At 60.8% G+C, this 13,299-nt stretch overlaps 1 protein-coding gene across 1 annotated transcript; it reads left to right on the forward strand.

Annotated features, from left to right (window-relative positions):
* The first annotated feature begins 636 nt into the window (after positions 1-636).
* RASGRP2 (RAS guanyl releasing protein 2) lies at positions 637-12,879 on the forward strand. The gene is made up of 17 exons (XM_084235797.1): positions 637-683; positions 1,699-1,832; positions 2,426-2,528; positions 2,999-3,061; positions 3,355-3,486; positions 4,231-4,381; positions 4,540-4,713; positions 4,850-4,966; positions 5,904-6,185; positions 6,904-6,981; positions 7,184-7,306; positions 7,507-7,622; positions 10,609-10,750; positions 11,021-11,057; positions 11,446-11,625; positions 12,486-12,550; positions 12,741-12,879. The coding sequence occupies exons 2-16, from the start codon at positions 1,760-1,762 to the stop codon at positions 12,542-12,544; spliced, it is 1,830 nt and encodes a 609-aa protein (XP_084091923.1). The 5' UTR covers positions 637-683; positions 1,699-1,759; the 3' UTR covers positions 12,545-12,550; positions 12,741-12,879.
* The last annotated feature ends 420 nt before the right edge of the window (positions 12,880-13,299 follow it).

The raw sequence follows: 13,299 nt of genomic DNA on the forward strand, positions 1-13,299 counted from the left end.
GGTCGGAGCGGCGGGGGGCGGGCGGGGAGCTGGGCCGGGGCCGGGGCGGGTGGGGTGAGCTGCCGAGGTCGCGGGCCCGGCGCCCGGACAGCCCGCGGGGGGGGCGGCATCGCGGCTGAGCTGGCTCTCCCGGCCGCGTCTCCGTCGAGCCCTCCTCCTCTGGCACCCCCATTTGACAGATGAGAAAATCGAGGCTCCCAGAGGCCAAGTGGCTCTCAAGGTCACAGAGAGGCAGCCACTGAGCCGGGTGGGGGCGGCTCGGGACGGCTCCACGGGAAAGTCCGCCAGAGAACCCCGTGGAGGCGCCCCCGCCCCACCCCACCTTTCAGCGGGGGGGGGTCTGTAGGGGCGGGGGCCTCTCGGCGGGACCCGGCCCTGAAGGCCCTGCGGGCGGGGGGCGACGGCGCTGGGGCCGCAGAGCCGCCCTGCCCCTCCGATGAAGTTGTCTGCGGCGGGCTGCGGCAGGGGCGTGTGCGCACCACGGGGGCGTGTGCATGTGTGGGGGTGTGCATGCGTGTAGGTGCACTGTCTTGCGTGTGTGCACACGTGTTCGGATGTCAGCGAGCTGCAGCGGGGAGCTCGGGGCTGGGCTGGCGGGGGGTGGGGGGGGCGGCGGCCCGCCCCCTGGCGGGTCTCGCTGGGGGTGGAGAGCCGGGGGGCGCGCCAGAGGCTCTTCGCTGCAGGTGCGAGGGGCGCGCGGTGCCGCGGCATCCGTGGAGAGGGTGAGAGGCGGTTGTCCGCGCCGTGTGCGCGGGCTGCGGCATCCTGCAGCACAGCGTGGGCCGCTGGTCTGGGGTGCAGTGAGCGTCCCCGCCTGGAGCTGCGGGCGCCACCCGGGACGGGACCGGCTGTGGGGTCACGCCGGCATTCCCCCCCCCCTGCCACTAGCGCCCCCTTCTGAGCCCTGCTGTGTGTGCCGAGGGGGCGGGCCGGCGCGGCGCGCGGCCGGACGGCGCAGAGTGCGCGGCCGAGGGAGGCCCGCGCGGGGGCCCGGGCCGGCCCGGGAGGGAGACGGGCCCGCGGAGGCCGAGACCTTCCTGGGGCCTTCGCGGAGGAGGCGGCGTGGGGGCGCTCCCAGGCTCAGGCTCCCCGCTGACGCCCCAGGGCCCCCGCGGGCCGCCCCCCCCGGGAATGTTCCGCACCACGGCCCGCCTACCCGAGGGCAGGCCCCTGGGGCCCCCCCCGCAGCCCCGCGGCTCCGCCTCCCTCCCCGGGAGCCCTGGAGGGGGTGCTGCGGGCGGGACGCCTGGGTCCCCCCTCCCATCCCAGGGAGAAATTCCTCCGAGGTCCCCTCAGGCTCTGGGTTCCCAAAATAACCCTGCGGGGGAAGGGAGGCTGTGCAGGGAGGGGGCGGGGGGCGCGGCGCCGCGCTGCGGGGCGCTGCAGGTGTCTGGGGGGGCGCGAGAAGCGGGCCCGCGGGGCTTGGGGCACCGGCCAGGCCTGCGGCTCCGGCTCGCCTCCATCCGGGGGAGCCGCCGCGCCCCCCGCGCCCCCGAGGGCGGGCCGGAAGCCTCCGGGCCGCCGGTTTCCCAACTGCGGTTGCACCACCCGGGCCGGGCCGGACCGTTATCCCCGGAGCGGCCGCCGCGGCGACTCCGCCCCTGCCCAGCAGGGGGCGTGCCCGCCCCGCCCCGCCCGGTCCTGCCCCGGCGGCTCCGCCGCCCGCGCCCGCGCCCCAGCGCTGCCTCTCGCGCCCAGGGGTCCGGCTCGAGCCCCGGGAGGCGCTCGCGGCGCCGCCCGCCCAGCCTGCCCGCGCGCCATGGCGGGCACCCTGGACCTGGACAAGGGCTGCACGGTGGAGGAGCTGCTTCGCGGCTGCATCGAGGCTTTCGGTGAGTGGCGGGGGGCACGCGCGTCTGCCCCCGCGCCCCCTCCCGGGACGGGCCCGGCCGGGCCCCCGAGGTCCCCCTCCCGCAGCCCCCGGGGAGAGCTGCTCTTCCACGGGGCGGCAGCGCCCGCGCGCTTCGGAAAAGCGGCGCGTTCCCCTCCCCCAGCGCGCGGGGCGGCCGGAGGGGTCCCCAGGCCCGGGGGCGCGAGGAGCGCTATCTCCCTCCCGGGGGATCCGGAGGAACTCCCTGTCTCCGGCCTGGGAGCTGTTTCCGGCTGATGGGGGGCAGCTTATCTGGTGGAGGGGTGCCCCCTCCCCCAAGCACTCAGGAAATGACCTCTGGATTCTTGACCCCGGGGAACCCAGGCTCCTTCCGCCCAGCTGGTTCCCCTCCGGACGCGGAGCCGCTCTCCTCCCGCAGCTCCTTGGCCCCCCCGCCTTCCCTCGCGCACCCCACCTTTCCTCTCCACCCGCCTCCTGGTCCTGCGAAGGCAGGAGGGTTGGGGAGCAGACGCCCCGCGCGTGGCCGGGGAGGTTTAGGGGCCGCGGCTGCAGGACCTGCGGTCACCCGGCTTCTCCTCGACCCCCCGGAGCTAGATGACTCCGGGAAGGTGCGGGACCCGCAGCTGGTGCGCATGTTCCTCATGATGCACCCCTGGTACATCCCCTCCTCTCAGCTGGCCGCGAAGCTGCTCCACATATATCCTTCGCGGGCCTCGCCCGGGCCCGGTACCCGAGTCCGGGAGCGACTCCCCCGCCCAGGCCCAGGCGGAGAAGGGGCTTCGCGCCCCGGCCGTGGGCACCTCCCGCGCCGCAGGCTTCAGCTCGGGAGCCGCCCGACTCCCGCCCGGGCCTGGGCCCCGCCCCGACGCCTCGCGGCTGAGGCCTCGCTCGCCGCCCCCGGGCTGGGACCTGCCCCTGCTGGCGGCTCTGGCCTGACCTCTGGCCTCTCTCCCAGGACACAGGCCCTGCCCGCGGCCTCCCCTCGAACCCAGCCCCTTCCCGCCCAAGCCCTCGCCCCAAGCTGCCCGGACCCCAGCCTTGGGCCCCGCCCCAGCAGCTCCCCCAGAAACAGGCCCCGCCCTCAGCCTCCCACCTGAACTGGGGCCCCACCCGCGCCTCCCTTTGGAAAATGAGACCCTGCCCGGGTTCTCCTTAACTCTCCTTCACCTACCAACAATCCCGCAAGGACCACTCCAGTTCGCTGCAGGTGAAAACATGCCACCTGGTCAGGTGAGTCTCCTGGGGGCTCTGTCCCCTCCTGACTTCCCTGTTCTCGGGCTTCAGACGTCCCTGAGAGTGGAAAGAGCGGGTTGTGGGAGTGGATGGCGCGGGGGTGCTGCCGCAGGCCGACTCCTGCCTGGGATCTTGATCCCCCCAGTGTGGGTGGGGAAGGAAAGCGCCCCGGGGAGGAGGAACCTAGGTTTGAGACTCTTTCCCACCCACCCTTTTCCCCAAAATGGGGGGACCGCAGTCCCAGGGGATGGTGCGGGAGGGCCCCTCGGGTGACTGCGCTCCGCCCCCAGGTACTGGATCTCAGCATTCCCAGCGGAGTTTGACTTGAACCCGGAGCTGGCGGAGCAGATCAAGGAGCTGAAGGCGCTGCTGGACCAAGAAGGGAACCGGCGGCACAGCAGCCTCATCGACATCGAGAGCGTGTGCGTGGGGGGCCTCGCGGGGCTGGGGGGCACTCAGCGTCCTCTACCACCTGCGCTTAATAAATGTTTATGGAATTGACTGAGTGAGGGTCATGTCACTCTCTTGCTTAAACACCTCCTGGGACTCCCTGTCGCCTTCAAAATGCCTCAGTTGGGGACAGATGCCTCTCAGCGTCTCCGGCTCTTCCGCCTGCCTGTGCCATCCTCCCCAGCCCACGCCATCCCACTCCCTGGCCCTGCGGCCCAGGCCCTCTTGCCATCCCCAGGCCCCTGCATCTTTCCACCACCTCGCTCTGCTCATATTGTCCGGCTTCCTCCTCCTCGTGTTGTCTAAACAGCTCAGTGTGGGGTGTCCATGGGCTCAGGACTTTCGTGGGCAGTTCCCTGTCCCGTTTGTTCCCTCACTTTGTGCGGAGCCCTGGGCCAAGCGCTCTGCTCAGCAGCCCTGTCCTGTGATGGTTCGCATGTGTGTCTGTCTCCCTCAGTAGGCTGTGAGCCCCTCGAGGGCAGGAACTGTGTCTTGCTCATCTCTGTCCCCCCCCCCGCCCCCACCACAGTGCCTGGCCCAGGGTCCCTCTTCCGCTGTGTGTGTTGAGGCCTGATGAGGGGCGGCTGCAGGGGTGGCAGCGGGGACATCAGGGCCTCGTTGCTCAGGTCCTCAGGTGGAGTGGGACGTGTGCTGGTGTGGGGCCTGAGGGATGGGGCCTCTCCCACCAGGGGCTCACTACCCCCGCCCCCCCCCAGCCCCACCTACAAGTGGAAGCGGCAGGTGACCCAGCGGAACCCCGTGGAACAGAAGAAGCGCAAGATGTCCCTGTTGTTTGACCACCTGGAGCCCCTGGAGCTGGCGGAGCATCTCACCTTCTTGGAGTACCGCTCCTTCTGCAAGATCCTGGTGCGGGCGGAGGGCCTGGGCTCCGGTGCAGGGCAGTGGGGGCGGGGGGCCAGGAGGAACAGGGTCCCTGGGGAGACACAGGGTCCCAGGATGGGTCAGGGGTCCTGGCCTGAGGCCGAGGGGAGGGGCCGTGGGGCCTGAGGCCACTCCTCCCCCAGTTCCAGGACTATCACAGTTTCGTCACCCATGGCTGCACCGTGGACAACCCGGTCCTGGAGCGCTTCATTGCCCTCTTCAACAGCGTCTCCCAGTGGGTGCAGCTCATGATCCTCAGCAAGCCCACCGCCCCGCAGCGGGCCCTGGTCATCACACACTTCGTCCACGTGGCAGAGGTGCCCCCCACCTCCCCCCGGCCCCACCCCGCCTGTCCTCCCTTTCCACTCACCTGCTGCCTGCTCTCCGGAAAGGCCGGGCCAGATCCTGGGCCCACGTGGTGACTCGCTGCTTCCCTCCTCCCCGTGTCCCTAGAAGCTGCTGCAGCTCCAGAACTTCAACACGCTCATGGCGGTGGTCGGGGGCCTGAGCCACAGCTCTATCTCCCGCCTCAAGGAGACCCACAGCCACGTCAGCCCTGAGACCGTCAAGGTGCCGAGGGCTGGGGGGCTGCCCTGTTTGGCCTCGCCTGGGCATTCCTGTCCTCGTTTGACAGATGAGGAAACTGAGGCTCTCGGGGTGAAAGGCTTGTGCTGGGCTGCACAGTGGAAGTGACAGTGGGCTCTGCCCAGCTCCAAAGCTTGTGCTTTCTTCCTCTTCTTATTTTTTAACATATCGACTCACAAACAGAGAGAGAGGAAAATGTAGAAAACGTGTACATGGTTAAGTTGTTAAGAAAACACCCGTGTAACCGGCACCAGGTCAAGCAATGGAATATTGCCAGCGCCCCCCGCGCACCCCCCCAGCTTAGGGTGGCGGGCTCCCTCCCTGTCAAAGGTCAGAGGGAGTGACGCCTTGATTTCTGTGACGACAACCTTGCTCCTCTGTAGAGCAGCACCCCAGAACCTTTGGAGGGGGTTGTTGCCCATTTTTGAACCTTGTACATATGGAACCCATCGACGTGATTCAGAGTCTGGCTTCTTTCGTTTTGTAGCGTGGGGCCGTTGCTTGCTTGTGTTTTGCTGCCACTGAGTATTTTATTACAAATCTGCCCCCAGCTGCGTGTCTGCCCTCCTAATGGGCATTTGAGCTTTCCCTGTTTGGGTTGTTACAAATGGTGCAGCTGAGAACTTCCTTCTAGACTGTCGTCCTGTGCTGCTTTGCTGCCGAGCCTCAGTTTCTCCTGTTAAATGATGGTGAAATCTGTGCCCAGGCCTGGTGCCGAGGTGTGGTATTCGGCCGTGGGTGTTCCCCTGAGCTCAAGACTTAGGAACTCTGACCCTCAGGCTGGGGGAGCCATGGGCAGTGGGGGTGGTGGTGGGGGAGGATGTTAACCCCTCACCCTGCCCTGTCTGACTCTCCCTCAGGGCTGAGGGGCTGGGGAGTTGAGCTGAGGATGTGCGTGTGACTCTCTGCCCTTTACCTGCAGCTCTGGGAAGGGTTGACAGAACTAGTGACGGCCACGGGTAACTATGGCAACTACCGACGCAGGCTGGCAGCCTGTGTGGGCTTTCGCTTCCCCATCCTGGGCGTGCACCTCAAGGACCTGGTGGCCCTGCAGCTGGCCCTGCCTGACTGGCTGGACCCGGCTCGGACTCGACTTAATGGGGCCAAGATGAAGCAGCTCTTCTGCATCCTGGAGGAGCTGGCCATGGTTACCAGCCTCCGGCCGCCCGTGCAGGCCAACCCCGACCTGCTGAGCCTGCTCACGGTGAGGGACTGGGGCAGGCATGCTAGAGGGCTGGCTACCAGGTGACCCCCCACACCTGGTCCTGGGTTTATCAGGCGTTCTAATCGAGGAACTGAGATCCAGCTTTGCCTCTAGGGTTTGGAATGAACTGAGCTGGGTTCAGGCTCTGGATGGAGCCTGCCTGTGGGCTTGAGGCAAGGCCTGGGGCCTGGGCTGAGGACCTGGTAATGAGTTGTGTTCAAGGTTTGGGGTCGGGCTCTGGACACTGGGTATAGGTGTGGTTCCTAGGCTCTGAGGTTCTGGGCTTGGCCTTGGATAGGAATTGGGTTCTAGTCCATATTTGGACAAGGACTGGGCTGAGGTTTGGGTTTGGTGTGAATTCTTTGCTGCTTCTAGGGCCTGGACTGGGGCCAGGCAGCATTGAAGTCTGAGGTGGAGCCTGGACACTGGGTCAGATTCCAGGTTAGGGGTGAATCTCAGAGTTCTTGGCTTGGTTCTGACTTGGACTCTTGGCTGGGATCTTGATAGAGTGTCGGGTGAGGGTTTGGGGCCAAGCTGTGGGTTCTGGTCTGTGCGCCAGCTGCTGTGTGGGCATGTTTGAGGCTTTGTCCCGAGTCTAGCGTCCGGTCTGGGCTTGGAGCGGAGCTGTGGCCTTGGTGGATCCTTGACCTTGGGCTCTGGGCTGTGGGCTCCTGAAGCAGCCGGGCCAGGGGGGTGAGGTCATACCCGTGCGTCCCAGGTGTCTCTGGACCAGTATCAGACGGAGGATGAGCTCTACCAGCTGTCCCTGCAGCGGGAGCCGCGCTCCAAGTCCTCGGTGAGGCCAGGGGTCCCAGCTCGCCCCTCTGCATCCTCTTCTGCCCAGCCTGAGAATCCCAGATGTGAGGGAATGTGGGAGGCTTCCTCAGCTGTCCTGCTTGTTGGCCAGCCTCCCTTCTCCCTGGGCCTCCCCTCACTGCTTTGCTAGACTCTGGGCTTCCTCTCCTCTGGCCCTCACTCAGGCCTGCCTGTTCCCACAGCCCACCAGCCCCACAAGCTGCACCCCACCTCCTCGTCCCCCAGTGCTCGAGGAGTGGACCTCAGCGGCCAAACCCAAATTGGACCAAGCAGTCATGGTGGAGCACATCGAGAAGATGGTGGAGGTGAGACACTGGCCCGTAGTGGCCTGTGAAGGTGGGTTTGGCCAGGCTCTGCCCTGGGGCCTCCAGCAGGGCCACAGTCAAGGGTCAGCACCCAGTCTTTGGGTGCACGGGCACAGCCATGGGGTGGGCCTGGGGGGTGAGGTGGTGGGAATGTGGGCAGGACAGGCGATGAGCCCTTTTTCTCCCCGGCCTCTCTGTAGTCTGTGTTCCGGAACTTTGATGTCGACGGGGACGGCCACATCTCTCAGGAAGAGTTCCAGATCATCCGAGGGAACTTCCCTTACCTCAGCGCCTTTGGGGACCTCGACCAGAACCAGTGAGGAGGGCTGGGGGCTGGGGAGAGGGAAGGCAGTCTCACTTCCCTTTCAGCGTTGGTTCCCTCAAGTGCAAGGCTGAGATGAGGCCTCTGAACCAGGCACCACGGCTGAGGGGGCTGCCGATGGGGGGTGGGCGCCTGGGGTGGGGGTGACCACCTGCGTGGAGGCTCAGGGTCAGCTCACTCATTCAGGCAGAGGCGGGTGGGGGGTTCCACCTGAATCTTGCAAAGCAGTGGGCGGGGGTGGGGGGCCGCGGCGGCCACATCAGGGCTGTTTTATTTGTGGTGTGCACAGCTGGCCGAGTGTAGGCAAGTGGAGCTCCTGGGCAGCCCGCTTTAATGACTAGATAAGAAAGGCCCGTAATGAGCAACACCCACTTGCTTATCAACAGTTCACATGCTGACGACTGGGACAAACAGCTGGCTCTGGAAAGTAGGTTAAATGAGCCCCCTGCCACCCCAGCAGACCCCTGTTTTGCTGAGCGGACAAATTCCAGTCAACATTGTCCTTCCATCCCAGGTTGATGTGTTTTTTAAATGTTGGCTAGATTTCAAAATTCTGGCTTTTTTCCATGTGACAAAGATCTGTGGTTCAAAAAAAATCCAGGTAATAAACTGGGTTTACAGTGAACAAAGTGTATCAGGTTGTGAAAAGCCCCTTCCTTCCTTGCCGCCCAGAGAGGTTTCGTCAGTGGCACTTAGCAGCGCTGCTGGCGGGTGGGCACGCGAGCATCCTTCCTCCTCCTTTTCCACGCATGTGCAAATTGAGAAGGATTTTGCTCGTCTGTGTCTGTCTCACGGACAAACAGGATTAGAGTATAAATCTTGCTGTGCCAGGGGCATGAGTTGTAGTAGCTTTGTCCCTCCCTCTGCCCCCCAGTCGAGCCACAGCTCCTGGTTGGCTCTCCAGTGGGTGGGTGTTTTTTTTCTCCAGGCCCCACTTATGGGGTTCAGCCTTTGGAAACCTCTGAACCCTCAGCTTCATGCTGCGGGCCCAGCCTTAACTCCCCACCTCTCATACACCTCAGACCTTGACCCAGCACCTAACTCCCAACTAAGAAGAGGGAGACCAGCACCCCATCCCCTGTAACTGCTGTGTCCAACCCCCACCTTACTGTCTCAGCTTTAAACTCCCTCTTTGTTGCTGAAACTTGGGGGTTTCCATCTCTTTCTTGCAAACTCACCAATGCATTTAAAGCCACTTTGGACATACTTTAACCAGGCAGTAGGTATTTCTAGCAGTTTGGTTTCTGGTGTTTAATTTACAACATTTTGGCACTGCCTCGATGGGTCTGCACGCCCGGCCTTGCTTTTGTTTTTCACTTAACCCTTTGTTAAGGGCCTCTCCCCCGGCCGCTGCCTGTGGTCTACCAGCGGTCTACCTCGTTCCTCGTTCGTTAGAAGCGAGTAGCCTGCCGTGTGGCTCGGCTGTCATTTACCCCGCCATCCTCCTGTTTTCCGCTATTAATATCTGCCAGGCCGCTGGGAACAGCTTTGTGCCGATGCGCTCAGGCCACTATTTCTGTAGGAGAAATTCCTAGAAGTGGGATAATTGGATCAAAAGATATGCACATTCTAAATTAGGAGAGAGACTGCCAAAGTGACCTCAGGCAAGGTTGTGCCAGCCTGCACCCCCATCAGCAGTGTGTACCAGGGCCCATTTCCTGGCTTCCTTGCCAACGCTGGATGCTATAATAAGCTTTACAATTTTGCCAGGCTAATTGGCAAAGGGTGTCTTGGTTAAATCCGCATTTCTTTAATACTAGCAGGGGCAGATCTTTTCATATGTTTGTTGGCCACTGATAGGTCTTCTGTTAATTGCCTGTTCACATTCTTTGTCCATTATCCCACTGGGTTTGTTGGTCTTTTTCTCATTGATTTTTTAGAATCGCTGTTAATGGATATTAACCCTTTGCTGTTGAATGTGTTTGCAAATATTTTCTCCCAGTCTGTCATTTATGTTGTCTTTTTCCATATAAAATTTGAAAAAAAATGTTGTGTGCTCAATATGTCAGTCTTTTCCTTTGTGTTATGTGTAGAAAGACTCTCCTTCCTCAAGATGACAAAATTATTCTCTTTCAGATACTTTGATACGTTTATTATTCACATTAGTGGGAATCTGGATTTCCTGCCCAGCATGGGAAGGGACTCTAAGTTTATTATTTTTTTTCCTAAATGACTGGTTGTCTCATTGATTGGAAAGACCATTTGCATTGTTATGGGTCCCCAAATTCAATGATGGGGGTTCCAACAAGGGCCAACCCTATGGAGATAACTCCCTGCAGGTTGTCCATTAACCCATAGACGCTATGGTAAATGCCTCATCGTCACTCTCTCAATCCCACAAAATCCCTTCTCTTTATCTCCATCTCTGGAAGAGGAAACTGAGGCACAGGGAGATTAGCCAGCTGAGGTCACATGGCCAGGAAGTAGGAGAGGTGGGATTTGAGCTGAATCTGTCTCCGCAGCACATACTCACTCTTTCTCCAAAATGTGTTGATAGGAGAGAAAGAGGTTCCCGGGAAGCCCCCCAAGCCAGGTGTCCTTTGGGTAGGATAATGCAGAGGGAGACCTGCTGCTTCCCCTGAGCTCACCTGGGGGTGGGGGGGGATGCATCAGAGATCTAATCCCCAGGCCTCCCGACTGGGGTTCCACAGAGCTCACTTTGGGAAAGGGAGGCTGATGATCATCCCATGGGAAAGTGCACAGTTTACACCCTAACTCGGTGGAAGTGAGCGCCCAGGAAGTATGACCCCATTTTTCAGGAGAGGAAACCCAGGGAAAGTGACTTGCCCAAGATCAACCATAGCTGGTAGCAGTTGCCACATCCGCCTGACTCCAAGCCTAGTGCTCTTTCTCTTCCTTGCATCTGGGCTCCGGACACAATTCAGCTGGGAGTTGGGGTGGCCTTTTATTTGGGAGGGGGTTTGCCCAGTAGAATGGTTGTGGAAGGCCCCCTCCCCGCTGAGACGGCCCTGCCCCGCAGGGATGGTTGCATCAGCAGGGAGGAGATGGTCTCCTACTTCCTGCGCTCCAGCTCCGTGCTGGGCGGTCGCATGGGCTTCGTACACAACTTCCACGAGAGCAACTCCTTGCGCCCCGTTGCCTGCCGCCACTGCAAGGCCCTGGTGAGCTCCCCAAGCCACACCCCAGCCCTGGCCCCGCCCGCCGGCCCTATAGACCCCGCCCACCACACCCGCCCACCTGCCGGCCCCACCCCAGCCAGAGCCCTCGCTGGCCAACCTTTGTTGCACCTGCCTCCTCTGCTGTTCTGCTCTAACCTGGAGGGACCTTGAGGCCACAGAGAGGGTCACTCACAGTCCCTGCCCTTGAGACGGAAGAAGTTGAGTCTCTGCCTCTAAGTCCCTCCCCCTAGTACGGACCCTCCTTTATTTCAGATCCTGGGCATCTACAAGCAGGGCCTCAAATGCCGAGGTGAGATGGAGAGATGGAATGGTAGGACCACTGAGGTTTCATGCCCCTCCCCAGGCCTTCCCTCCCCACCCAGGCCCCGAGATACTGTCTGGGTGGGACCCTTATCTTGGTGGGACATTTGTGAAAGAGTGAAGTACCTTGCAGACAGGCATGATGAGGAGCCTTTAACAGGACTTTTGTTTGGGTGACGCAGCTGGTCAGGCACAGAGAGCTTTGGAGAGGGCATATATAGGCAAGTAGGATGGAAAGAGCACATCAGCAGGATACTCTTATTTTGGTGGGGCAACTGCTCAGGAGCTAAGGAACCTGGGGAGAGGTGTAGACCTGGAGAAGGGGATGTGGTGTTCTGACCGATGACCTTGGCTGGCTTCCCCTCTGACCCCACCAGCCTGTGGTGTGAATTGCCACAAGCAGTGCAAGGACCGCCTGTCAGTCGAGTGCCGCCGCCGAGCCCAGAGTGTGAGCCTGGAGGGTTCTGCACCCTCACCCTCACCCACACACTCCCACCATCATCGAGCCTTCAGTTTCTCCCTGCCCCGTCCAGGCAGGCGAGGCTCCCGGCCTCCAGGTAAGAGGGAGGAGTTCTCATTCTATACTGGACTGTGGAAGGATGGGGAAGGGCCTTTGTGGCAAAGTATTAACTTATTCAGAATAGAAGTCATTTCACAGTTTGAAATTCTTTTATTTTGGTGGAGTGACAAAGAAGGGATGGTCAGGTAAGGGGCAAGAATGTGGCCAGAGACCTTGACCTTTTGAAGTTGAGGAAGAAAGAGACTGATATATAAAAAAGAATAAAATGAAGAAAGGTTCACGATTTCAGTAGACTCTTATTTTGTTAGGGGGATTGACAGTGGATTGGAGAGGGAGTTATGTGAGCCACTTGTCTGCATTATCCTATTTGACTGCTTTGGAGGCTGCTCTAAGAAAAATTCCTTGGCCCCCAAGTCTCCCGTGGCTCTCTTGGGTTCTGCAGTGGTTTTAGGTCAGTTTGCTGAATGACAATTTGCCAAGTGATTATTTTGCTGAGAACAGACTGAATGACTATGTTAAACCGGGGTCCAATGCAGTGACCACAAAGGTTTGGATTGGCATAAATCCTCAAAAACAGACAGGCACACATGTAAGTCCTCAAATACAGAAAAGATAAAACCATTTGCATCAAGCCTCCCAGAAGTGCTGGGGTCTAAACTGTGAAATACACACAAAATTGACATCTAAGCAAACTGCACTGACAAATCCGTGGCTGCAAAAAAGCTGCGGCAAAATAAAAACGAAGAATGAGCCTCAAAAGCTGGGCCGTTTGGTCATTCAGTGGATTGATTTTTGGTGGATGGCTCTGCTTCCGGGATGGGGTGGGGTGCCTCCTGGGGGGGTCTGTCAAGAACACATGGACCCAGGAGTTGGTCTGGTGACCCCCGCCCCCCATAGAGATCCGAGAGGAGGAGGTACAGACGGTGGAGGATGGAGTGTTCGACATCCACTTGTAATTGATGGTGAGTCCTTGCTCAGCTTGAGCTAGGCACCCCCCCCCCCACACACACACAGAGGGCTGGTGATCTGGGGTCTGGGAAGTGGGTCCTCTGGGGTCTGGGAAGTGGGTCCTCTGGCCAGATGGCCCTGGGCAGGTCGACTCCGACTTGGGGGGGTGGGTCTTCCTCACAATCTCTGTTTTTCTCTTCCCAGCTGTGACTGGATCAAGCACTCATGCCTGCCTTGGAGAAAAGTCTCAGACCAGACCAGGGAGCTGGGGTGCTGGGGCAGCAGGCTGGGGCCAGGTGTGGGGTTGAGGGTGGCATGCGGCTGAGGGCAGGGCAGGGCTGGTCTCCCTAAGGTTGTACAGATTCTTGTGAATATTTGTATTTTCCAGATGGAAATAAAAGGCCGGTGTCGTGAACCCTGGACCATAGAGCCTCGAGTCCTCGGGAGAGGGGAGCTGGTGCAGGGCCTAGAATCTTGGAGTCTAGAACTTTGTAGTCACAATCTTGGGGGGTCTGGGATCTCATGTGTCGGAATCACGGGGGGGACTGCAATCTTGGGAGAAACAGCCTTAGAACCAGAAAGCCTTGGAACATGACTCTAGGGATGTGTCCAGAATCTTGGGGGTCTGAAGTTGACACTAGCATGTCTTTGCACCCAGAATCGCTGGGCTCTTCGCCTTCAGGCCTCAGTGAAAAGCCTTGCGTGACAGGTGGCCTCTCAGTCCCTGCTTGAGCACAGCCAGCGATGAGGAACTCTCTGCTGA

This window comes from Talpa europaea (genome assembly GCF_964194135.1).
Source record: "Talpa europaea genome assembly, chromosome: 1".
Taxonomy (NCBI): domain Eukaryota; kingdom Metazoa; phylum Chordata; class Mammalia; order Eulipotyphla; family Talpidae; genus Talpa; species Talpa europaea.